The 26,595-nt window shown below is 39.3% G+C and overlaps 1 protein-coding gene across 1 annotated transcript in view; it reads right to left on the bottom strand.

The window, feature by feature from the left end:
* Positions 1-1,755: 1,755 nt before the first annotated feature.
* Positions 1,756-26,595, bottom strand: part of LOC133988229 (V-set and transmembrane domain-containing protein 2-like protein) — a 44,151-nt gene continuing 19,311 nt past the window's right edge. Inside the window, exons 2-4 of the mRNA XM_062427800.1 lie at positions 7,651-7,820; positions 6,082-6,126; positions 1,756-2,217 (exon numbers count right to left, since the gene is read on the bottom strand). Coding sequence (XP_062283784.1) covers positions 1,756-2,217; positions 6,082-6,126; positions 7,651-7,820 — 677 coding nt within the window. The remainder of the gene's footprint in view (positions 2,218-6,081; positions 6,127-7,650; positions 7,821-26,595) is intronic.

Raw genomic sequence — 26,595 nt, 5'->3', positions numbered from 1 at the left:
TGTTCTTTCCAATACCTTTACAGACTAAGGCCTGCACCTCTCACAGGCGTCTATGCAACAAGATTATCATCGAGTTACAAAAATGGCACAAGTGAGAAAACACAGTAACACTCATGTTTGCGGAGCCCGCACATACAGTACAGTAGTTTTAAGAAACACTGCTTTTAAATACTAAGATACATTAGGGAAACCCCTTTCTGAGCAGCTATGAAGAAAATGTGTCATTCATCTGTCTGTACAGCACTTTTGGAGAGCAGTAAAGCAACGGAAAACCGCTTTGAAAAGGAAAAATAAAAGACCTGACAGGACTTCAAAAGTAGAAAAAGAGATTGAGAACAGAAAGGACTGATATTTTTATGAACCAAAAAAAAAAAAGAAAAATCTTAACTAACACTTTCTTTGTATATGGTTGGTTGAAAAAGTCTTTAAGAAAATTACTGAACATGCACTCACTTTATTTCATATTATACAGTCATATATACAGAGTGGTTTAGAGGCTTTTAGTGGAGAGGATTGAGGCTTTTTTGTATGATTGATGAGCATTGGGCCAAGAGCATCAGAATAACTTTATAGTTGGGATACAAATACTGCTTTCCCCAAAAAGTATTGTGCACCAAGATCACATTTCTTCTACTGATTTAATATCACAGGGTGGATTCAGAGGCACTCTAAATCTGATATTTTAATTTAGTGGCACAGGTTTGATCTTTTCATGGCTTTCCAAACAGGAGGGGTCCACATGGAACAATTCGATTGATTTCTCTCTGGCTGAACAGCCATGAGTGAATCAAACCTGTAAGCACAAGGGTTGAACAAAAACATATTTTCTGTTGGGCTGCAAATTCATGAACTCAAAACTCAGTGGGGAAAAATACAGCCTGTGATGTGCTTGTGTTTGAACTGTGTACAAATGTGGTCACAGAAATCCCACATTTCCTGCACAGTCACTGTATGTACTACGAGTGAAATGGGTTGAGACCGTACCTTTTCCTTGATGATGATGATGATGATGATGATGAGCACTGTTGCTCTGAGACCTTGATGAATTCCTGCTGAAGAGAGCATGTTTCCTTCTGCCTGTGTGTTGGGAACCTATTTCAAACATCTTCAAGATTTTTGGATGTACACAGATTTCGCACCATTATATTGTCCATTATTTGAAAACACAAAAAGATGTAACGTAGCTAGTGTGGTTGGTAAAAAGCTAAGAAATCAGACTCGACAATATTTCCAGGAAAAGTTAAGCACACCCTCAGAATAAAAGCAACCTTCAGCTGAAAAAAATGTATAATATTATACTTCTGTTATATAGTTTACTTTTTTCTGGGTGTGTATGAAATGAAAGAGTAAGGCAGTGGAAGCAGAATGAGAGTGAAAGCGGGGCTGTGTCATTTACAGTATCTAAAGTACAACAGAACAGAGCATGGGTTAATAGTAAGACAGGAGTCTTTTTTGTTGGTGCTGACACCAGAAACAGTGGAGCTTCCTAGATCTACACGTCAGCCCACCTTGCTGAATGTCGTGATGCCAGGCTTTATAGACAGTGAGCAGTCCAGCCCAGACCAATGCACAGCAAGAAAAAGCTACATTCCCAGCACAGCACAGTGCTCTGAATAAGCCATACTGTACATTTCTATGGATTGTGGATTTGTGCACAGGCCTTTCACTGTGAGGGAAGAATAGCTTTTTATGCTGTGTCACACACTGTTATGCAATCCTTGTGTAATCTATCACTCAGCTGTAATAAGATGACATCTACAGCGTACAACTGGGCTCATTGGAGCAGTCATTGTTGCTGTGGTTACTGTCCACATCTCGCTTCCTCAGCTCTCTGCCCGCCTTTGGTTGCTGACTGTTGCCACCGTGGCTGTGGCCGTGATGAGCCGACGATGTAGGCCTCTTGCCGTGCTCCTGGTGGTGCCCGTGATTCTGGTGGTGGCTATGAGCGTGCTCTTTGGTGCCACTGTGAGACTCCACATCATCCGCGTATTCCGCTCCTCTCTTAGTGTCGTCCAGGGCCTCGAAGTTGTCGTTGTGGTTGTCGTCGATGATGCCGCTCTCTGGCACCACCTGCAGGTAGGCGCGCACGCGGTGGTGGCGAATACCGGCATCGTCGCTGAAGTCGATGACACGACACTCGTAGGTGCCCTCGTCGGACGGCTTGACCCGGGAGAGGCGAAGTTTATGGGAAATGTTGCTTCCTACAACCTTCACAACCTGGCGAAGATAAAACAAAAATAGAAAGTAGCATGAAATCATCATTGAAAGCAGATCATATTTTCATGAAACACATGCCATCGTTTGTCACAAGTGTTTTTCCAGGGTCAACTGAGCAGAATCTAACATTGCTAACGCTGCTCTTCACAAACCGACATGGAAGACACATCGCACAGTACAAATGTGCATTGAGGTACTGCAGTAACATTATTAACACTCATACTAACCATTAAAGTGTCAATTGAATTGCTGTTAAGCCAACAATTCACACCCCAAGTGCCAGATATCATATCGGCATTGGTTTAACATCTAACCATTGTCCGGCTTGTGCTCATATTGTATCAAGTATAATGAGATCATCACTATTGGTATCCCAAGTGGTTCTGCTTGTTTTTTGTTGGCTTTGTCTTTTGCTCCTTTGTTAATGTCTTTTTTGTTTTGTCCTTTGTTTTTTTGTTTCTTCTTTGCTCCGCTTCACTGTGTCCTCGTCCTTTGTTTCAACTCATTTGCCTATCAGCTTATCTTTGCCATGCTGTCCCTCATTGTCTTTGCCCTTTTATTGCATATGTAGCCGACGATGAGCCTTCAAAATGAAATACCTGGAGCATCACAGCAGATGCACACGACTGAGAAAAGAACGGCCTTTTTTCTCCCTGTAACACATAAACATTTACTACTGATATCGCACAGATGCTCAGTCGGTGTAGCCGTCTGGCAATAAGTGGGAAAGTGCTGCAATAAGTGCATTCATGCATCTACCAGCTACCACATGTCTACCTATACTGATTGACCAATAACCAGGTTCCCCTCTCCTTGAACATTAATCACAATCAGAGTGATACTTTTACTCATTTTCCCACCTGTTATTATTGTACAGGATGAAAAACTTCTAGATAGAAATTATTCATCACAGGAAACTTCATGCCATCATTTAGCTAGCTCATAGTCTCTGATGTTTATTTCATAGTGCCTAAATTATGTGTCTGTTAATTATGTTAAGCTCTGACAATCATCTGACTCCTAAAGGGGGGAAATAAAATACTCAAGCAGCTCAATTTTCTGTAACCTTGCAAACTGCTATTGATACATTCATTTCCTTTTATTTAGGGTATTCAAAGTAAATGTACCAATAACGCAATATATAGAAATACTCCATTACAAGTGAAAGTCCTGCTTGGACAATCCTACTGAGTAAAAGTACAGCAGTATTATGAGCTCGATGTAGTATGCAGTATTAATATGTAGTTAAAGTATTACAGTAAAAATATTGGTTTGGTCCCTCTGACTGATATATTATTATATATGAAAACATTAGATTATTAATAGTGAAGCATCAGTGTTAGAGCAGCATGTTACTGTTGTAGCTGCTGGAGGTAGAGCTAGTTTGAACGTACAGTTTGCTAGTTTAGTCCAGTGGTTCCCCGCCTAGGATACAGGCCCCTCCAAAGAGTCACGAAATGATAAATGTTCTCAGTGTTTGGGTTTTTTTCTCTTTGATTTTTGGTGAAATATTGGATCACTGGAACATTTACTGAAATGAAACCATGTGTGAAAAAAATCACTATTTCATGGAGCCAAATAGTGAGTCGAGCAGAGATCCACACACCAAATAGCTCCTGTTTAAAGGGCTTTTTATTTTTTATGCTGTGACTTTTCGAGCACAAGGCTCGTCCTCAGACTTCCTAATAGAGGAATAGCAGCCAAACAATGAGTTATACAGTCTGGCTCTGTCCAAAGGTTACAAAAATCTGCATAGTAGCGCCTCTAAAGCTGACTAATTAACATCAAGTTTTACCTCTCTCCAGCTACACAATTATAGACAGGAGAGGGGTACAGATCTTTCTCATTTAACGTGCAGCAAAAAAAGAAAATCAGGGTACTTTCTAAAATGTCAAACTTTTCTTTTGTGTTATCCTCCTTGCATGTAAATTCTGTCAAACGAGACATCCCTGCAAATGCCAGTTACCACCCACTGAACATTTTTGCAGTGATTATCTGCTTAAATTTAAATAAATGGTTTATGGGTGTCTATCAAAATCAGACTTTGCTGTGTTTAACCTTTACATACTGTTCATATTCTACACCCTCACAGTATGTTAAGCCTGTATAAGAATCCCCTCATAAAATGTGTCTATTCCAAATTTTGAACCACAGATCTGTTTAGAAAGCATTTTTGGGCCAATTTATACAATAGGAAAAGTCATAAAATTTCAGATTAAAGGAACAACATTTGAGGTGTTTTTACAGCTGTCAAATGTCAAAACATGTCAAATTTGACCTTAACAGTATTTAAGGGTTAAAAGGGTGAAAGAATATTAGAGCTGCAGCATTGATGCTGAAATCACTTCATACAGACAGCCGTACCTCCTTGAAACCATTCACTCCCACTTGCTCACACACTCAGACAAAGGTGCTGCTTAACAAATTGTATTTGTGGCCTTTAAAAGTATGAAGAGACTATATCTTAGGGGTAAAAAGCTTTGCAAGTTCACAGCACAGCAGCACTGTTGGGGTGATGAGAGTCTGGGGAAATGCAGGACACGTGACGCACCGAGATATAAATACTGCTTCGTTTATCAATCCACCTTACTCCCTGTGACGCCAGTAGATGGATCATGTGTGTATGTGTGCCACAGACAATCCTTGCACCTGTGTGTGTGTGTGTGTGTGCGAGTGACTGCATGTAAAAGCTTAACACCTACAGCTGGTGTCTGTACTCATCCATCAGTGTATGCGTCTGAGTGGGCATCTACCATGTTTATATGGATTTGGGCCAACATCTATTATATGCAGAAAGCTCATAATGATTTTCCAGCTGTACAGCCTGCAGTGTTCGGCTCCACCCACTCAAACATACACACACACACACATACACACACTCAGTCATCCAAACCACAGCTGGTGCTTTCATTACAGCGAATCAGCAGCAGTTAGCCTAATGGCAGAAAGAGAGCGAGGCTTCATGTTGTGTGTGTGTGTGTGCGTGCGTGCGTGCGTGTGTGTTTCTGCACACGCATGCATGTATTCTGAAGCTCTAATAGATTATTATATACATATAATAAGCATGTTTTTATGAATCCTATATCAGGATTATGTAATTTAGATAAGGACAGAGAAAAAGCACAACTTTATTTATATTTATAACCCTGCTTTTCAATGCAATACTTTGTAAATTCAAAGCTTATGTGATGCGCTGGTAGAATTTGTTGCTCATTTTTGTAATTATGAAGTCAGCAGAGAGTTATTTAACAAGAGGGTCAGGTTGGTGTAGCAGTAATGATCTGTAGTTCTTGTATTTTCTTCACATCTGCGGTTAATTAGAAGGAAGCAGTCCAAATTTCGAGTCACTGTACGGCCGTGCTGTCTCCCTCAGGAGAAGGCTCTGCCTGCTTGTTGGAGGAAAACTGTGCGCTTGGGTGAATAACTAAGTCTCTGTAGATACCAGAAGACACATAAAAAGTTCTGCAGACCTCCCAAACTCTGCCCTTCACTGTTTATTATTTGTGCTTTGGTGTTAAAGATGCAGGAGTGTTTATGAGAATGTGAAGATGACGCACTGTTGGCTGTGTCCCCTTGATGAGCACGCTTAACCACCCGCGAGCAGCAGCGATGCCTGATTTTTGGCTGTGATTCTACAAACCCATCAAGGATGAAGTGAAAACGTTGATGTGTTGTCTGGAGTGAGAGCTGCAGTGAGAGCTTTTCCTGATCCTCGTGTGTAATATGGCATAAGCACAACATCTGCTGATCATCCGGAACAAGAAATGTAATCAGAAGGGTTTTTGTGGCTCATTTAATCATATAACACCAAGGCAAACATAAGGATTTTTCTCAGAGAACAACAGTAGAGGGTGATTAACTCACACTTATCTTTGTAGCATCCTTTGGAATCTCCTCATCAGGAGCCACCTAGAAACACAAACAATGAAACATGATTGAATCTGAATACTTTTAATAACTTCTATGGTTTGATACAGGTTATAAACCTAACATGGGAATGTATATACATGAACACATAAGTGGACATACTGGGTTCTACCAACTATTACGTATTTCATGCTCACATAATCTATGCAGGTAATATTAGATAATATGTTGGGATTCTCACAAGCTCACAAGCTCTTAATGCCCTGTTAACATTTCTCAGAACCACTATTATGTTTTATTCCTGCATTAATCACATTTTTTGTCACAGGGGTCACTGATAGAGAGGTGGCTCAATTCTCTCATTAAACCACATATGCAGCAATTTTCAAACCCCCCAAAAAGCTCTAACAAACCTATAGTACAGCACCAAACAGCAGCCAGACACACAGTCACAAAGTGGCTTGGTGAACATAGTGAACACCTAACAGCTTAACCCTTACATAATGTTCATATTCTCATAATAAACTCATAATTAATTTCTACACCAATTCACATTCACATATTCCCCATCAGTCATTCATTTTGATTGAGTTTGATTGATATAATGGAAAAAAAGACATTCACAATCAATATTTTATTGTCCAGGAGAACAGTTTATAGAGTATGATGACTACAACATGTTTGAATACTGATTTTTTTTTTTTTTTTTTAAATAAACAGGTTAAATTTGTACATTTACATTCATAAAAATGTAAGGCAGCAGCTCAACTATTTAAAAAAAGATGCATTTTATTTCCATTTTTGTGCTCTGTGGGTCACATTAGGAAAAGAAAGAAAAGAATATGTGTGTAGGTTGTTTTTACAGCTATCAAATGTTAATAACGTAATAAATAAACAGTATGTAAGGGTTACGTCCCAAATGTTTTTTTCTCAGGAGTTGGTGAGGACCAAAACCGTTAAAACAAGAGTTAATATTGGATACATTACTCCAAATGAATGCTTATGTTGCCCTGTGTCTACTAGATATGAAAGCAACTGATTGTTAACACCTTAGCCATGAGGAATTAAGAAACTTAATTGAATAATGGAAATGTAAAGCTCAACATGTCCTCCTATATAAATGACAAAATACATTGTGTCATTGCCTAGGAAAACAAACCATATCAGTGTTTTCTGATCTGACACCACTGTCTGCAACACACTGCACACTGACAGTTGTAAAAGCATGACAAATCACTTTGAGGAAAATGATTCATATGACTGTTGTCTGATCACAGCTATGGCTTGGGTATGGGATACATAATAATTTGGGTTAGGTTAAAGAAAGACTTGTTTTAGTTAAAAGAATTATTTCTGTATGTTCCTCAATTATCCTTTAAATAAACTTTTATTGACAGTGCTCTTCTGTGTCAGAGTGTCCTCCTTTGATGACCCATAAAGCAAAAATGTAAAAATCACAGCTCTCATAACACCGGGTAGAATCTGAGTTAATTTACAGCAGAGACATTGTATGAGAGGTAATAATTCCACATCATAAGGCAGTCAGAGCTCCTGTCATGAACCTACCTCGTTGGTTGTCCAGGGCTGTCTGTCCGTCCAGTCGAGATGGTTCCTGATGTACCACCACTGGATCTCCAGTGAATACGAGGGCATCCCAGCCCCCCTGAAGGAGCAGGCCATTTCCACATCCTGACCTCTCTGAGCAGTCATATCATGAGGCACCTCTGTGAACACAGCTGGACAGACAGAAGAGAAAATGTAAGGATGAGGCCCTTTGATGCTAGAAAAATGTTCTCGTGAACTAAAAGTATTGTTTAGCTTAAATAGTAGAAGGAAACATTTAGTAATGAATAACAGGTAATGTACTGAAAAGCAGTCAATCAAAAAGCCTTAATGTGTTTCTGCAGCCACTGAATAATCTAACCCAGACTCTTAATATTCACTAACACAACATAACAGGAGCCCAAACACTGAACACATTAATCATGGTAAAAGGTGAGCTCTTCTTCTTTCACATTTTAATGATGCTAAGTAGCATTATAAGTGTCCGTGATGGTGAGACAGATAAACGTAAGAAGATGAAGTGTGTATGTGTGCAGCGGAATCAATCTTCATATCTAACTGTGAGGAAAAAAAGAGAAGTGAATAAGCATCTTTCCCAAAACTATTTCTTCAAGGTAACTTTCTTAGAATCATTCACTTGAACCACCTTAATCAATGTTCCTACATCAGCTGTTTGCTGTAACAGCATTTATGACTGTTACTGTGATTAATCTACAGAACCCGCGAACCGGGAGTCAGAAATCATTAGGTGAACTATAACTGTAACTTTTACAGACCACAAAGTTCACAGAACTGATTTAAGGTTTTTTGTTTAAGTACTTCTTAGTCAAGATGGGTTAACAAGCCAATGGACAGAGTGTGAGGAAAGTCTACATAATCAACTGTCACAAAAAAGAACTTCAGGAAAGATCTTATTTTTGCACTTCTGCTGAAATTTTAGGTTTAACTTAGGGTTAAAGACTGGCTCAGAGACTTCAAATAACTTGAAAACCTCATATGTTCATTATTTTCACCCTATTTTTCCTGCAAATATGACAGAAACCAATTAAAGTTGGTGACTGAAATGCCAAGCCAGTGTCTCAATCTATTGCTAAGGAGACAGTTAATACTATATTGAGGTCAGCAGCATTAACTACTGAGCGCTCGTCTCCATCAGCATTCATCAAAGTCAACAGTTTAGCTATGTAGGTTATGTCAAGAGCAAAAGCATCTGTAGCTTTTACAAGGCAGAGGCTATAATAAAATACTCATATCATCAGTATTATTTATACATTTAGTTTCAGTTTTATCGGGTGGAATGTACAAGGACCAAACAGCAGAATATTGGAAGAAAAAAAAAACACTGGCAGCTTTATTGGGTATAAACTACATATATATTAAACAAAATGTTTCTTCCTGATGAATGGAAGTTACACTGTAATCTGTAATCCAGTGTCCTATTTGCTTTTTCCCTCCAAAATAATGCAACAAGCAATGATCCAGCTGCAAGGAAACTGATTTCTTACAGTATGTAATGCACACCTACACTGTAAAACCTGTCCGTAATGAAGATTACTACTATTTTGTATTTATTATTATTTTATTTGCCACAAAATTCCACCAGTAAAACCAGTATATACATTCACTGAACCATTTCTAAAAAGGCTGACATCACTTTGACTGTGTGGCTCAGAAACCACTTACACCTTAGAACACTAGTGCTAACAAAATCCTCTTACAAAGCTTCTTTGCACAATCTGAAATGTGCTGCACATATCGTACCTGAACAGTGTGCAGAGTGAAGTTCAGGTGCAGTCAGGGATAAATTAAAACCCACATTCTAACATTTTCACCAAGCTGCACGATATCGTTAAACAAACTCCAACAGACCAGCTGCAGTCCTTATAATGCTCAAGGGAAGCCTGAACATTAGCAAGAAATAACCTTTGTCTGAAGATTTAGTTTAAAGGGAGCCATAAATCTCTATTACTCATGAATATTCAGTGGCATTCATGAAGTTGGAAAGTTACATTTATCAGCCACTGTAGGTAAAGCTACACTGTAACATCATTTGTAATAGACCAATGATAAAGCCACACATAGTGAAATCCAGGTAGAAACAGTACTATTTGTTTGTTGACCAAAAAGTGGTATTTATACTTTTACACAGTTGTATGAGGTTCATAAACGTTTTTAGTTTTAGCTTTCAAAGATGACAAGTCTCTTAAATTCTCCATGAAGTAGTTTTGGTCTTTGTAAGGCTGTCTCTTTAAAGAAGATGTAGCTGTTTAACTGGGACACATGTGGACTGACAGTTGTGTTTTGTGCTAAAAGCTGGACTGACAGCTGAATAGTTATCAGACTTGGAAAGGCTCAATATCAGTTACCACTTTGTGGACAAATTATTTTACAGCACTATGAGAATATTTCTTTTTTTTATCCCTAACCTTGGCAACTCATAAATGACATGCCCTTTTTAAAACTTTCTGCAACACAGCAGGCAGAGTGTTCAACAGAAATTTTCAAGCGTAACAGCCACATTAAAACATGTCTTTTTCTATTGAGTGGAGCTCGGCAGGTCATCATTTCATACTGAAAGAAAATATTTATTTAAGTATGTAACTTATAATTAAAAAAAAGACAATAAAACACAATAAAAAGAAATCAGAAATTAAAAAAAATGGTCATAAAATACATAGTGACAGTTAGACAGTTAAAAGCTAGGGAGTAAAGGTACATTTTAAGGTTGTCTTAAAACTTTCAATGGTGGGAGAGAAACGAATGGGGGGAGGAAGACAGATCCACAGTTTGGTGGCAGCAATGGAGAACAAATGCCAACAAATTTAATTAAACCGCACACTGTAGATCGCTTGTGCAGTGCATTCCAGAACGACCCATAGGAGCACTTTCTAATCAGGTGCCTCTATCAGCTGTAATTGGCAGAACAACATAATTTGTCTGTGCTTTCCAAAACCATTACAAAGCATTGTTAAAAAATCGTGAATCATAATGATGTGGCAGCAAGTTTTTTTAAAACTTGTGGGTGGAAAGGTGACACACAGCTGGAAACAGGAAGTGAACAGCGGTCTCCTGCTGCAAAAACCACTAAGTCCACCTTTTGCAAGTTAGGATCTGATCAGCCGCCCATCACACCACCTGCAAATATGGAAACTTGTCACCTTATATAGACGTCATCTGAACTGCGTTACTTCTCCAGGTCATGCATCTGTCACTCAAACGCAACTATAGGTCATTTTTGGTGACTGAATATACAACCTATAGTGTCATTTTGGAGGAAGAACACGCCCTTGTCTGCAGATCTTCTTTTTTTTCCAGTTGACAGCTCTCTTCAAAGCTAGTCAACTGGAAAAAGCACTGCTTCACAGGAGCACAAATAGAGATGACTCATAAAATTAAGAAATATACAGAGCAATATTTATCTATTTATATTAGCTTTCAAAAGCTACTGAGCATTACCAGACTAAAAAAGGCTGTAGCAGCAAAACCCCTGAGTGTATTAGATTAAGCAAAGGTGTGTTCCGTGTGTGCTTTTGAATTTAACTTTCCATTTGTAAGAGAAAGGTTGTGCTATATATCTTTTCTGAAAGGTTACAAACGGTAGTCTCACATTAACATTAATAAGTGATGCTGGCTTAGTTTCAAATGTCAATAAAAACTTAATGCATAGTCAAAGCTACCACATATTAAAATGGACAAATACCTGTTTTTTGAATGAAAGGCAATCACTAGCTTCATATAACACCTTGTGAAAATATAAATAATTACTTCTGTTGCTTGTCATTATAATTTCCCTTGTGTTTTCCCTTTGAGTCACAGATGAATGATTTGATTCCATTGCATAGTTCTTTAGGTAAAAATCTATTTAATGTTACTGAAGTACACCGGCCATGCTGAGCTCTCTCCCCTGACAGATGACTGACACTTCAGAGTTTGTTTTTATTTCGTGAGCCATTAAAAACCACACATCACTCACACTTCACACATCACATTCTTATTCAGTCAATAAGAATGAGTAAAACCTGAACTAACTAAGGGCCGATTTTCATCAGTATTAATGGATTAACATCGGCCGTCTTGTAGTACGAGAGCAGTACAAGCCTCAAGTCATACATCCCTCTTGTACATTGATCAAATCTGCTTGTATTTTTCATTTGTGAAACCCGAAACGCACCGAGTATCGATTTGACATTACGCAGCCCGGAGCCAGCAACAATGCCCACAGCCCCTCTGCTGTAGATAATATTCAAAGCTAGGACGTAAAAACTGCCGTGTAGGAGACAGAGCCTCTGACGTTGCTCTCAGCAATGATAACCTGTCTTTTTCCCTAATTAGATGTGAAGCCCACAGTGTAAAATCCATGCACATTTCGGGCCTAATGCTTCACACATTTGCAGACCACAGGAATATATGAGAGTCATCAACAGTCCATTATAATTTAGTGGTTCTTACTGAGCAGTTTACAAAATCCACACAGCAGACACTAATCTGTTCATACTTCTCATTTTTCAGTCTCTCTTACAGTAAAATATCTTATTCATTTGAACTATTCCAACACCTGTATCATCCCTCAAATTGCTTTTTCAGTAAAAATGGAAACAAATTAGAGAAAATGTCACATATTACCCCTTTATTTAATGATTATTTCCTCCTGCTCTGCAAAAAATCTCTATATTCCATTGATTCTGTTGTGACACTGATTCAAACATGGGGCTATCTAATGTATCTCTTAGTAATAGTCATCTCTAATCTCCAAACTGCCATTGTTGAGGCCATAAAAGGCTGCAATGAGTTGGATCCGCTCACCCTGAAGCATTACCATTATCTCCCAGATAAACAGTGGAAGGCTCTCAGGCGATTGCTGCAAATCAGCGCTCGGAAGCTATACAGCGCGGCGGCCAAGTCATAGTCTGTGTCAACCCATTTACCAACGAGAGGGAGGGAGGGGAGAAGGATGGGGGAATTAATATAAGAGAAAGAGTGTTCACGAGACTGAGAAAAAAAAGACACTCTGTATGTGTTTGTGCGATGAGCTAGAAAATAAATCATCACCGCAGATTGAATTAATGAGTGGTTCGGTGTTTATGAGAGCGAGGCTCTGTGTGTTTGTGAGAAACTAATATATCGCAAGAATAAAGGGAGGAATTAATATGAGACTGTGTGTGTGTGACAGAGAGAGAGAGAGAGAGACAGTGAGAGAGAGAGAGAGAGAAAGAGGTGGGAGATGAGGAGGAAGGCAGAGGACAATGTGTGAGGTAGCAGATAGCGGTGGGAGGGGAAGCTGCAGCGACCCCTGTTATTGTTTATTTCTTTGAGAAATGGAATGTGGTAAACATCTGTGATAAAAAAAGGGAGTAGGAGATGATTCTTTGTGGGGCAGTCTTATTCCAGCTGTCTTAAACTGCTTTCTTGATAGCTTGTATACATGCAGTAAAGTGTGATCTACTTGTGTTTCAAAACGAAAGGACAGGAGACAGTTTTATATTAAAGATCAGCAATTTCACAGGAGTTACAGGGTTTGTACGTGCCAAGAGTGATGTACTGTATGAAGACTAGTGCACACAGTTGAGTTGGATGAGTAGGAGGAAAACAATAGACTGACAAATCAATGCTCAGTCTACATTCAAACTCATGAAACAGTCATATCTAATAACTTTAAAGCTCCATTAATCGATAGTTTTATATTACCACTGAATCAAATTAGTCTGTGTAATAAGAAAGAGGACTGCCTAATGAAAGATGAACCGACACAGAATTACACACTGACTCTGCAGCTCTGTGAACTTCTTCAGCCTCTTTTAGCTCATTGTTTAGTTTTATGGGTGTGAATTTTCTCTTTGATTTAGTCTCACCACTCTTATTAAACTTGCTTCCAGCAGCAGAAGGCAGCTGTTTCGAGCAAAATGGCTCAGATAATCTTAATGCACGCTACCTGCAGCCATGCAGCTGTTGAGGAAAATCGAACGTTAAGCGGTTAACGAGCCAGATATTTATCTGAGGGGCTAGCAGAAACCTAAACAGAGCCAAACGGAACTAAATTGAACCACGTTCATCAGGTGGACACAAACATGTCTCTAAATGAAAGCTTATATTGCTTCTGGGTCTGCTAGATGTTTAAGTAAACCGTTGCTAACTGTTAGTTGTAACAACTGTATGAGATAATAATATGTCAGAGCTTTGTGTCTGTCTGCTTGTTTTGGAGTTACTCTGCCTGCTGGTGGCTGAGAAAATCAAATAATGCAGTTTTAATATCGGTTGAATTCCATTTACTGTCTGCGCCCCAGCTCCAGGACACCCGTTATTTGCATTGATGATTTATTGGCACGCATAAATAGAGCAGAGCCACTATTAATGTTATGAGTAACACTTGTGGTTTTCCAGCCATGACTAGTCATCACTGACGAACAGTAAACCTCCCACAGGACTCACGTGCGCTACAACACCTGCCGATGGCGGACAGGAAATTGAACTATGGAGTGCAGTGTAACACTATAGTTTCCTCCCTCGTGTGCAAAAAAGTAGGAAAAACACATCATTCCCACCAACAAATAGACCATTCTTGTCTTTATGTAAACACTCAACAGCATATACATCATCACTAGAGATGAAAACTATACTGTACTAGAGCATTATAGGGCTGAATGAAGATAATAATGCATAGTTTTCACAGTTTCTATGGTTACGAGGAACCTTCATTATTGCGTGGTGATATTGTATTATGATGCTGAACAAAGGTTCACCTCTATAAAAGCCCTAAAGGTTAAAGGTTAACAGGAAGGGCAAACACATCTAAACCATTTATATGCTGACATAAATGAAATCTTTATGGCACAAATCCACAGTTGGCATCATAGCAAGAAATATTAAATGGATGTAATCTATGTAAGGGAAGCATCATTAAAACCTCTATCTCATTCATCCTAGCAACCGCATCGCCTGAGTCAACTTTGGAATCAACATATGCTTGTGAGATTCTTCTACCTGTCACAAAATAGAGGATCTCGGAGGGGCCGCCGCGTATAGTGACTGCATGTGAATTCAAGCGTGCATATTCTTAAAAAACATGCAGAATATACACATAAAAGTTTTCAGCGGTTCACTTCTCTCCCTCCTGCTCCTCCCTGCCTCGCATACATCACTTTGCTGGCGCTCATAAGTTATTTCACAGTTGCCTAACAAGGATATTGAGAGACCTGTCATGCATTTGCCTCTATGCATTTTGCCTCCGGGCTCCGTATCACCCAGACTCACTCTACATTCTCCTCTCAGCAACCACGACGCACTGCTGCAACACTCAAGGGTTTTTTTCTTTTTATACATAAGGGCTCTGGCAACACCGAGCCTCTCCATGCCTTTTCTGCTCTCGATCTGAATCCATCATGATTGGGCAGCCGGCGGCATCAGCCTCTGAATGTCAATGGCGCTCAGTGTGTGTGAGATGGCTGGTGGTGCATCGGGCCGCATAGAGTACTCTCAAGAGCTTTTCAGCTTCTCGAAATGGCTTCATAACAGCAAGTGGAAGTGGGGACGGTGTAGTGTGACTCACTAAGCTATTATAATGGTAATTAGGCTGATGTATGTGCATCCTCTGTTACACTCTGAGAAAGAAAACGGTATGTATGGCTGTGTTGTTCAATTACACTCCTGCTAAATGGAATTCTGTTTTCACTGCAACACTAATTTACTTAATATTCCCTAATGGATAGCTTATATAAATGTAAATATCTTTGTAGTTGCTGCTGCTTCACTCTAATGGCAACAGGTACAAATCTATTGTGTATCTATTGTAATTATGGTAATGGATAAAAAGGAGACACTGAATCTCTTGATGCGCTGTAGGTACATTACTTCATGTGTGGGTGCACCTTTGAAAAGGATCCAAGACCAATGGAGGCAGGAGCTTGATCTTTATATCTCGATAACACTTGGAGCCATTTAAATGCTCCGGTCAATACAGTAAACAGAGGGCACAAGAAATGGCCCAGGTGGGATCAATGCTGTGTGATAAAAAAGATAAAAACATATATATTATATGAGAGAATTCACTTTCCTCATGCGCCTTCTCTGCTGGGAGGTCAGAGGTCAGGCTCAGCAAGAATAGCAGCCCAGGAGCTGCGAGGAGTCTAATTGTTTTCAAAGACTCTTAAGTACAAAAGCACATCTGCAGCCATACACAAAGGGTCAAAGAAGAAGAAATTCTTGTTTGAAGTGAAGAAGAAGGTATATGGTGGTATATACTGCAGTGTGTTTTCAGTTATAAAAGCCTAAGCATTAGATATATGTTCATTCATTCAGTCATTTTTTAGACTCTTTGATACAAAACAGAACTTTCCTGTGTTTGAAGGTGATGCAGCATCAATTTATGCAGCAAATGCAGTTAAAGCACTCAGTCATATTGAGTTGAATACTCATCAGTATGTGTGAGCTTTAACGGAGGTCTGACGATCAACATTTCTAAACAAGGTTCAAGGACATTTTAAGCAAGTTAAAGAGGGAGGGTGAATAAAGTGCTGGTGCATCAAACATATTGGCAAACACAGCTGATTTCAGGGGGGGGGGGGCAAAGAAGAACAGTGGGCTTTTGGTGTGTAAATTTGTGTCATACTATATATATATACAAAATGCTTCATCAATTCATTGTTGGCCAATAGGAGACAGATGAATTCCAAAACAAGCTGATAGACACATACTATCACTAACTATATGCAAGTAGTTATTTCTAATGTTCAAACATATGCTTATTCACACATACAACAACACTGGAGTTAAGTTTTTGCCACCTGATGACTGTAGGTCAAATGATTACACTCCCTTTAACTTTCTTCACTTACTGGTCTCTAACTTTGCCTGTCTGCCTTTTGGTGCTGGGCAGGTAGAACACAGTTTATCACAGTGTATGTGCTGAAAATGGCTGTCTGCTGTTGCTGGAAACAAGATTGATTTGAGAGTACAATGTACAGTAAATTTAAAGCCATAAAACCAAAATAGTAAGTGAAAAGAGGCTCGAAAGCTCTGTAGAGCTGAAGAATTGAGTGATAAGTCATCGTCGTTTGGTCATTTCAAGCAACCCATTTTAAATTACAATAAGGCTGCAACTAATGATTATTTTTAATATCAATTCATCTTTTCTCAACGTATCATTTGGTCTAAAAATAATCCCAAATCCTACGGTGATGTCCTCAGATGTCATCTTTTGTCCTGACTAACAGTCCATAACCCAATTATATTTAATTTGCTATCACAGAAGTCTAAATAAAGCAGAAATTCACATTTGAGAAATTGGAATCAGATTATGATTATATCATAATCGATTATGAAAATAGTTACTGATTATTTTTCTGTTGATTGACTTATAAATGTATTTAGCTAATTGTTGCAGCTCTGCATTACACAGTCATTTGATTCAATGAGGAAAAAACAATGGAGCTTCAAGGCAATCCCAGTCTGTGTATTCTTGCAGATCGTGTGTGTCATCCTGTAAACACCATAGATGTATTTGCCCACACACACAAGTCACGTTGTGTGTGGGTCCATAACGCTATAATTTCGATGTGCATTTTTGTGTTCTGTGTGAGATAAGAGTGCCACACAAGATAATGTGTACTGTATATCCATGCATGTGATTATGTGTTTTGCATTCACGTATTGATTTATGCATGTGTATTCGTCTATGTATCCATCCACACACACACACACACACACACACACACACACACACACACACACACACACACACACACACACACACACACACACACACACACACACACACACACACACACACACAGAAGGACATGCATGTGTGTGTGTATGAATGTGTGTGAATGGACCTTCACCACCCTTGTCTTTGCCAGCTCCTCCACTTGAGCTCAGTTTCCTGCTGTTTTGGCCCAAATCCCAGCTGCCGGCCTGACTCCCCACAGCGCAGGTCAAACACTGTTTTCCCTCTTAATCAAATGAAAAAGGTTAAAAGGAGAACAAGGCTTCCTGAGCCAAAGGGTTCAGCCAGAACAGCAAGGACGAGACATTTTTTTCTGTAATTCAACACAACAGAGGTGCCACCTCTGCACAACAAATTATTACCACATCATCACTCAACGATTACCTCCTCCCAAAACACAACGGTGCAGAGTTCAGAATAACAATGACGCCTTTGTAGTACAAAACAGTTTGAGATAAATGTGTCCAAGAGCAACATCAGGCAGTGAACTTTGTCTGAATAACAATGTACTGAGGACTCTAATATAGTCATTGGTAACAGTTATGGGCTAATCATGCATGATTTACATTTACACAACAATTAGATTTAGGACAATCATCTTAATATTACCAGAACCGTTTAAATCCAACATGTCTAAATTTAGCATATACAGTAGATCAGCCTTGTGCAGTATTTATAGAAATACTGTACATCAAACTCCAATCTTTCCTCTCTATCACGATCGGGAATAAGACAGACACATAAATCTGACGTCTCATCCAGTACAGGGCCTCATTTAGCTCTGGAGGATCACATCAGTTGTCTGGCCTGGTGCTCCTGGTTGGAACAATAAGAAATTCAGGACTAGAACCGGGGCTATTTCTGTCCTCTGTGCAATGCATAAAAACACATACAGCCTGTGAGGTGCTGTAAACTGTCATTTATATACTGCCTACATGTACAGTACTTCCACTCACAATAAAAGAAGAAAGGAGAAAGAGAAGATGGACAGTGAGATAGCGGAAAGGCTGACATTTAAAGAGCAAACATGTTGATGACATTCAAAATGGAGAGACACTCGTGACAATAAAACCCAGCTCCCGACTTCCTTTACCTGCAGCGCTGAGTTGGATCATATATTCAATGTAATAAATATCATTAATAACTGAATAGATCTTACAGATTTATACACTAAAGAATGATATTTCTCCCTTTCAGTCAGTTTTATGGATTTGAATGCATGAGCAACACGGACATAGGCAACATCAAAAGAAATTTAAAGCTACACTAATCAATGTTTTACACTATATTAAAAATGGATCAAATGGTCATGTGTAATGTGAAAGTGATCAAACAACTGATATTTATCACCCTATCTGACTTATCTTCAGCTCATAAAAGTTTTTTGTCTATTTTGGATCGTTGCTTTTGTTTGACCTCTTTTCCGATGTCCAACTAATAAATAAAAAATGTTAACCAATGGCTTATCAGTTAGTTAAAGCCAAACTAATGATCTCTTTTTGATCCTTTGATTCAATTCAACATCTCTTACCAACATCACAGCCTATCACACCACACATCATCTACCTACTGTACTGCATGTCTTTCTTCGTCTCTCTCCACTTTTGTCAATCCAGACTTAACATGCGGCTCCTCACAAATAATTAGCGACTAACGAGTGTCTCACTTGGCCTCATAACAAGCTTCACGGTCTAACTCACTTCACTTTGAGTTTCACCGTGAATGAAAGGTGCAGTTCAAATTAAATGTATTATTATTATTTATTATTAATAATGAGCCTCTACACAGCTCCTGCTGTCATTATTTGGACATAAAAGGTGACAGAAGCCTTAATCCCGAGCAACACCAAAGACAAACCAGCCTGCGTAAATACAATCCATGAGATTGTTTTGTCTCCTTTGACCACGTTTTTTTTTTTTTTTTTGAAGATTCACTAATGAGAAACCACAAATGAATTCACTGTAGAGCGGCACAGTTGGAATTTGCTATGCCTATTGCCTATTCATAAGTCTACAATGCTTCACAACTTTCATCAGCAGTCCAAACAACAGAACGAAATAATGTGCTTCCACAGCATAATACATGTAAAATAGTTTGGGGGTAGGGGAATTGAGAGATGCCGTTTCAAAACCTTCTGAAAAACAGACACCTCTGAAGCTTTTCTCTCCAAAGTTAACTTCGTAGCGTCTCTAACTTGTGGAAAGGCACTTAATCCTACCCATCCTGTTATTTGCCATGGATTAACATGGTTTTCCAAATGACGGAGCTAGAGTAATCTGACCAATTTTAGTGACAAATATGAGAAGATCAAGAGCTTTCTCTGTAAATATAGAAAATCTACCCTCTTTTCCAAAGACTTAACCTGTTTCTGTGCGCCTGTGTGTGTTAAGACTGCAACAGTGCTGTATCTTACACTGTAACAAACACTCCACATGTTTCACGCTCCACCAATTTCTTGCTGTTTTTGCTTGATTCAAAAATACTATACAAGGTGCCAGAATTCACACAGAGAAACAACAGCATTTTTTCTTGTTCGGGTTATTGAAAAGGACATGCACACATCACACTGAGGTGTGTAATGATTTTTACAAGCCTCAATGAAAATGGCCTGTGGGGTGTGTGTGGTCAGTACAGCAGGAGCTGAGCTAACTAGCCATAAAACAGTGATGGATGGTATGAAGGTTTAAACAGCTATGTGAAAATGCCACCGTGTTTATGAGCCGTTTCATGGTGTTCACGAGGGCTTGTAAAAGGCACGCTACTTGCATACTTAACAGATACAGAAGTCATCCAGAATTAGCTAAATTTGGTCATTTTGTGTATTCAAACTGACAGTTTTTGTGACATTAAACTATATGTGAGATGCAGTTTTCTCGACTCTCCACGAAGCCCATTCGGATCATAATGCAACTTCAAATACATTTAAATACAAGCTCAAGTAAAGGTCTACTTACTAGAATTTTTAACTTTGTTGTATACCTTGCAGCTATTATTGCTAATGGTTGAAAGATCAGGAAAAGGCTATTAAAACGATTTTTGAATTTAGAACGTCAACATGTTAACATCCTCATGTTTAGCAGATATTTTCTAGGTTTCACCATCTAAGTTTAGCCTGTTATCAAACTAAAATTTGCACTCCAAATAAGAAATACATCTGAGGCTGTGGGAATGAAACTAGTTTTGTGGGCATTTGATCATAAACCAAAGCACTGGACAAATTAAAATTTTTGTCTGATGATGGTGCTAAATGAAAAGTTAAGGAATCATCAAAGTAGTTACAATTCATCGCTAGGGAGCATGAATGCGTGTCCCAAATTTCACGAATCCATCTGACACTTGCAGCTTAATGATGAAGCAGATTGATGATAAGTACATACAGTGCATCGCTCGTATTGAACACGTGTACATACTGTACTTAGATACTAATGTACACAGCTGCGTGTGTTCATGCCTGCATGCAGAGTCGTTTGAAGCCGATGATGTCTGCGTTGCTATGGGGCCTGCAGTATTTCTCCTACACACTGCTTCAGTGTCTTCCCAATGACTCAATCTCCCTGTTTCCACCATTGCAGTATACTAGCACACAGCAATTAAAACACCTCGCCAAACACTCAGTCAATGAATTTGAAGCCGTGTTGCCCAACCCGAGAGACAGAGCAATCAATAAAGCCATCTCCAAGGTGAATCTATAGCAGCTCCCAATAGACACAGAGCAGTTGCACAAAGTGTGGAGATTCAGTCATGTTTTCAGCGATACAACAAAATACCCAGCAAGCTTCTAACACATTTTTGTTTGCTTTTTATTCAGAAAATAATAAAGTGTAGTTTTGCTTATGTTGCAGCCCTCTTATTTTCTACAGCAGCGCAGCCATCAGAGGACTAGTTTCAGAGAAGAAAGCAGAGGAGAAAACGGTGGAGTCAGAGGGAAAGAGAGGCAGAATGAAAGGAACATGAATGCAGAAATCACAAAGGGGAGGTCTTTTTTTCCTCTGCCTCTTTAAAAGCTGCCTCCACCAAACCTATTCTCCTGGGCCAGGCAGTGGCGGCAGAAGGGAGACATACTGTAGTGGGAGAGAGACAGGAGATATCAGCACTCAGTATCTAATCTCACAACCCTCTCTAATGCACCCTGGAGTATCCTCTCCAGCACCAGCACAGGCAGATAGATAGGAGCCGACAGCTGCACAGGCTAAAACCCAGCACCCGAGCTTTGCAGCTAAAAGTAAGCTTTCCCCGCTGGGCCTGATTCAGAACTGAAGGGGAGCATGTTTGCGGGTGGAGGAAAGGTGGTTTAAAGAGACCTAAAAAGGGTAAATCAGCTCAGCTTGTTTAACGTCTTCTATATCAATCACTTCTTTCCCAGGGTCTATCCTTAACAAGAACAGTATACAAATAGTAACACTTCGAAACAAGTGAAATATTCTGCCAAAGGTGTGAGAAAAGACCATTTTCTTCCTGTGCAGTCAGCATCTTTGAATAAGGCAAACACATACCTGTGCAAGTAAACAAATACAGCTTCCAGGGAATTGTTGAAACATGTAGATTTGCATTGCAAATCCCATTGGTGGATTTGTTTGGACTTGGTAAAAACAAGATTTCGCCCATCTCAGCTGGATTCCTACATCCTACATTTGTAGCAAAGGGCAAGACGATGGGTCCAGAAAATAAATGAATTGAATTCACCTTGAAAAACACAACTGCTTACCACAGCCCACAGTGATACTGGCCTTTATTGCCCTGTCCTGTCCTTCCAGAAAAGATTTTAAACACCTACACTGAAAAGTGTGTAAGAGGTGCACTGGCGGAATATATGAGAGTAGATACAAAGATGTAATGTAAGATTTAATGTAGGCTCGGATCATCAGACAGCATGCAGGATAGATACAACTGTGATGATACTCGGCGACCGAGAGTGGACAGCATATATAGTCTTGCTGGCATGTCAGGTATTTACCAAGAAGTAACCCAAACAGTCTGTAATTCAATTGAAGCAGTTTTTTTCAAGGAAATTCCTGCTTTTAAACTCAACACAACTAAAATAAATAACTTTTTGTACCAAACTGCATATTTCATTCCAAGAAAACTCATCTCCAGCGAAACCAACAGGGGCTGCTGATCCAGTCCTACACAGCAATCATCGAGTCTGTTCTCTGCACATCAATCACAGTCTGGTTTGAATCAGCCACCAAAACAAAAAGGGACAAGAACAAGCTGCGATGAACAGTCAAGTCTGCAGAGAAGATCACCGCTGCCAACCTGGTCACGATCCAGGACTCGTACACTGCATGCAGAGTCATGAAACAGGCAGGGAAAACCACCACAGACCTCCATCATACACCTCACACATATTGTACTTTCCTCTTGGTATCGTACATTTTCCACACATTTCTTCCGAAATTCTTGCACTCCCACACTCACTTGCACTTTATATAACCTTGCATACAGTTTGCAAGAACAACTTGTTTCATATAGACACTTGTCAATTTATTGTGCTTATATAAATGTATCTATTTTCCTACCTACATGTACACAAAGGCTTTATTTTAAGCTGCATGTCTACGTGTATGCTCCTGTATGTTTGTTCTTGGTACTGTGTGTACATTTAGAGTTACTGGAAACCACATTTTTTGGGGCCAAAAAAGGCTGAGTCTGATTCCAATAACAAAGGCTACAGAAACATCAGCAGTTGTGTGTTTTGTGGCCTAAGCCTGCTTCATTTCATGGCGCGATAGAGCTGCAAATGAAAAAGAATTTCATAAACAACCTTACAGCTTGAATCTCCATATTCAGCTGCGGCTGCAAAGGGGACATTTATGGATAGGGAAATGGAATGTCTTTACATCTTTCTTTGACATCGAGAATGATTGATGCTGTTTGGTCTGACTGAAAGCACAGCGAGCAGCGTGTTTGCACAGAGCCAAAAGAGTCTCCCATTATCTCCACACTGTTAAGAGGCAGAGCTGAGAAAGCCTTTGTATCCAATGCTGGAGGCGTACAGGCAGCAACAAGACAAAGGGGAGGGAGGCGCAGGGGGCTTGTTGGTAGACAGGACAGCTGGAACCGAGCCTTCCTATCTGGCAGGGAGTGGTTACATTCCCCTCCACCCAAATCACACCTCCTTCTTCTCCTCCTCCTGCTCTTCAAGCTTTTCTCTCACTCCTCCTCGTCCTTCTCCTCCCTGCGGGTTACTGTTGTGCGAGCGAGGCTCTCATGGGGCGAGCTGACAGCACGGATAAACGAGTGAACAGGCTCATTGGATGCACTGCGCTCTCTTTCTCTCTCTCTCTCTCTCTCTCTCTCTCTCTCTCTCTCTCTCTCTCTCTCTCTCTCTCTCTCTCTCTCTCTCTCTCTCTCTCTCTCGTACATGCCCAACGACTTTATTTCCTGCATGCTAGATCTGTTGTTTTAAAGCATTTCGGACTGGAAAGCCAGTCCTGACTGGCCAAAATCCTCAGAGTGATGCACATCTCATCATACCTTTAGACTTAGAAGTAAGAACCTTTTATCAACATTCATAACCTATAAAACTCTCTCATGATATTTAAGAGAGCTCAGAGGTATGGCCATCACTGTTTCAACATAGAAAATACATCTGGTGTATCTCTGCAGAAACCTAAAGGACCAATTCGCCCAAATTCCACCCTTATCTTTAGCTATCCGAATTATGGATATAGTGTGAAAAATGCCAGCAGTTGCTGTTGATGTTCTGTGTATCTCGGGGGTGCATCTGCTTAAAATATTTTTCAACAAATGCAGCTTTGCAACAGTGATCATTCAAGGCGGTCGGTAATTAATCCAAAGTCTCAAATAATGTGCAGATGAAATTGTACATTCAAAGGTTGGATGACTTTATAGAAATACCAACTTTTGACACAAGTGTAGGACGTTTGTGAATAACTCTCAAGTTCTACAGTAAGGTTTTTTATTCCTTGGTTAACATTGCAAAATTGCTTTACTATTGCTCCATTTTTCTCAGTCAAATTACTAAAATTATCTCTATTTAGTGAAATATTTGAAGAGTGTAAACTGGTCATTGTATCTTCTTCATTTTGTGATATACTTCAGCTGAAAATGCCCAATATATAAATAACTTGAACCATAATCAAAGACTGTGGTTAGCAGCTACTTCTAAATAAACAACCAATTGAACTGAGTTATTTTCCAATGACTCTAACTGACATCAACGAAAGACTTACCGGCAAATTTGATTTGGATGAATGAACAAACATTTCTAATGAGGCACACAAATCTTTTAAACTGGCACAAAACTGTCAGCGGAATGACTACGGTTACAACTACAGCGTATCCCCTGTCATTTTCTCCAGTACATGTAGAAAAGCAATAATGAAGAAGCTTATTGGAAGTAAGGATGGTGTTTTTCTAAAATAAAAATAATGGTGCCTCACATAGAGCACATTTAAATTTGAGGATTCTGTTACCTTAAAAAAAAAAAGTCCCAGAGAGTAAATCACAAAATGTAAGAAATCATATAAACTATATAATAAAGTAAGCAAGGATGTCAGGATATAATAAACACAGCATCTCATAGAGTTGAAAATATATCTCAAACACAACACAAACAAAGATTCAAACACTGTATAATCAGACAAATGAACAATAAGTAAGCTTTTCTCATTCTGAAATGGTGGAGTAACATAAAACAAAGCCGTGGTCTGAAGCTGTCAACTACAAGATAAAAGCTTGGAGATACTGCAGTTCAGACTTATCTCAGGTTTGCTACAACAAATTTGATAGCAGTGAGATTGGTTTACCTGCAGTGCAGCTTTATTTATTTCAGTTATTTTAATGTCATGTGTAGTTATTTTTCACGAAAAAAAGAATCCTTCAAATAAGCTGCTTTACATATGAAACAGCTCATTTCATCTGGTTTGCAGATATATGTCCCAGTATAGACCTAAGCACTCAACTATAATTAGATGTAGTTCTGGGTGATGTGATGACAACAGCTTTTGTGATTAGCATAATGATGTTGGAGCTGTGAAGATTGGAAAAAGTTAGTGGATCTTTAACTTAGACTTAAGGCTAATTTGAACTCATACAGTCCTGTAACGTGCACATAAGCTGGCCTCAGCCTTTTGCTAAATGCCATCATCCCCCCTTCTCTCCCGTCTTCGTTATGTCCTGTCTGCCACATTATAGCATTGAATAATCAAGAAATGCCATACGTATTGTATTTTGGTGCGAGGCACTGACTCTTGGCATTTGAAATGGCAAAACAAATTATAGCTGCGAGCAGCCACAAGATGAGCGAACTGCAGTCTTGCAGTTAAGTCATAAAGGAGGGAAAAGTCTGGTTTAAAAGTTTTAGTCATAGTTCAAATTCATTGTAAAAGATGTAGCCTACATATGAAAAAAATGTTCCTCATATTATCCTCATATGCCTTTTAAAATTCATATAATTGTTATGAGGTCACCATGAGGACAATTGTTCCCAGTCTTTGTCACCTTATACCAGAACCATCTTTAAAGGTCTCACTCTCTTCAAGCTAATTTAGGTAATGTCTGACCACAAATATCACTGTAATAATATATAATAGCACTATATTTTTTCACAGGTCTTCAATTGAGCTCCATTAGGTCTCTTTGACATTGATCTACATGTAGATACTGTTCACACTACAAAGTAATCTACCTGAAATCTCAGCTTGCACATGTTTGACTGGTCAAATAAATGATCTGGCAGTGCCTTGCTGATTGATGTCGGACAAAAGTTCAACTCCTTGTCCGGGCGACTTTTTTCTCTGCAGTCCTAAGCATCTGGACACCTGCTGAGCCGACACAGCGGTCCCATTCAAATGGATGAGGGGGCTGTGTTGTTTTTACCAAGTGCTTTTGTCTGTCTGAACATTGTCTCACAAAACGTGAAGAAACAGTTGTGATAAGATTCCCATTTAGACATAATTTGTGACTGAATTGTTGGTGCTTTTGTTCATCAGAAGTCAGTTTTAGAGAAAATAACTAGAAATACTGCCTTGCTGTTGGGTGCCTCCATCATCCAGTCAAGTTGTAGTTTGCATCCATGTTTGTTCAGATTCATGCAATATTTGTAGTGGAGATGGAAATATTCAATTAATTTAAGGTATTAAGTGTATTTTCCTTCTATGTGTTCACATTTGGCCAGTCAAGCTGATTCTGAGCATTAAGTTGTCCTTTAGATTTGGATGTTTGCCCCAAAGAAACTACTAAGTCTAAAACATGGATGCTTCACA

This window comes from Scomber scombrus, chromosome 10 (genome assembly GCF_963691925.1).
Source record: "Scomber scombrus chromosome 10, fScoSco1.1, whole genome shotgun sequence".
Taxonomy (NCBI): domain Eukaryota; kingdom Metazoa; phylum Chordata; class Actinopteri; order Scombriformes; family Scombridae; genus Scomber; species Scomber scombrus.
This window is presented reverse-complemented; position numbering and strand designations above follow the sequence as displayed.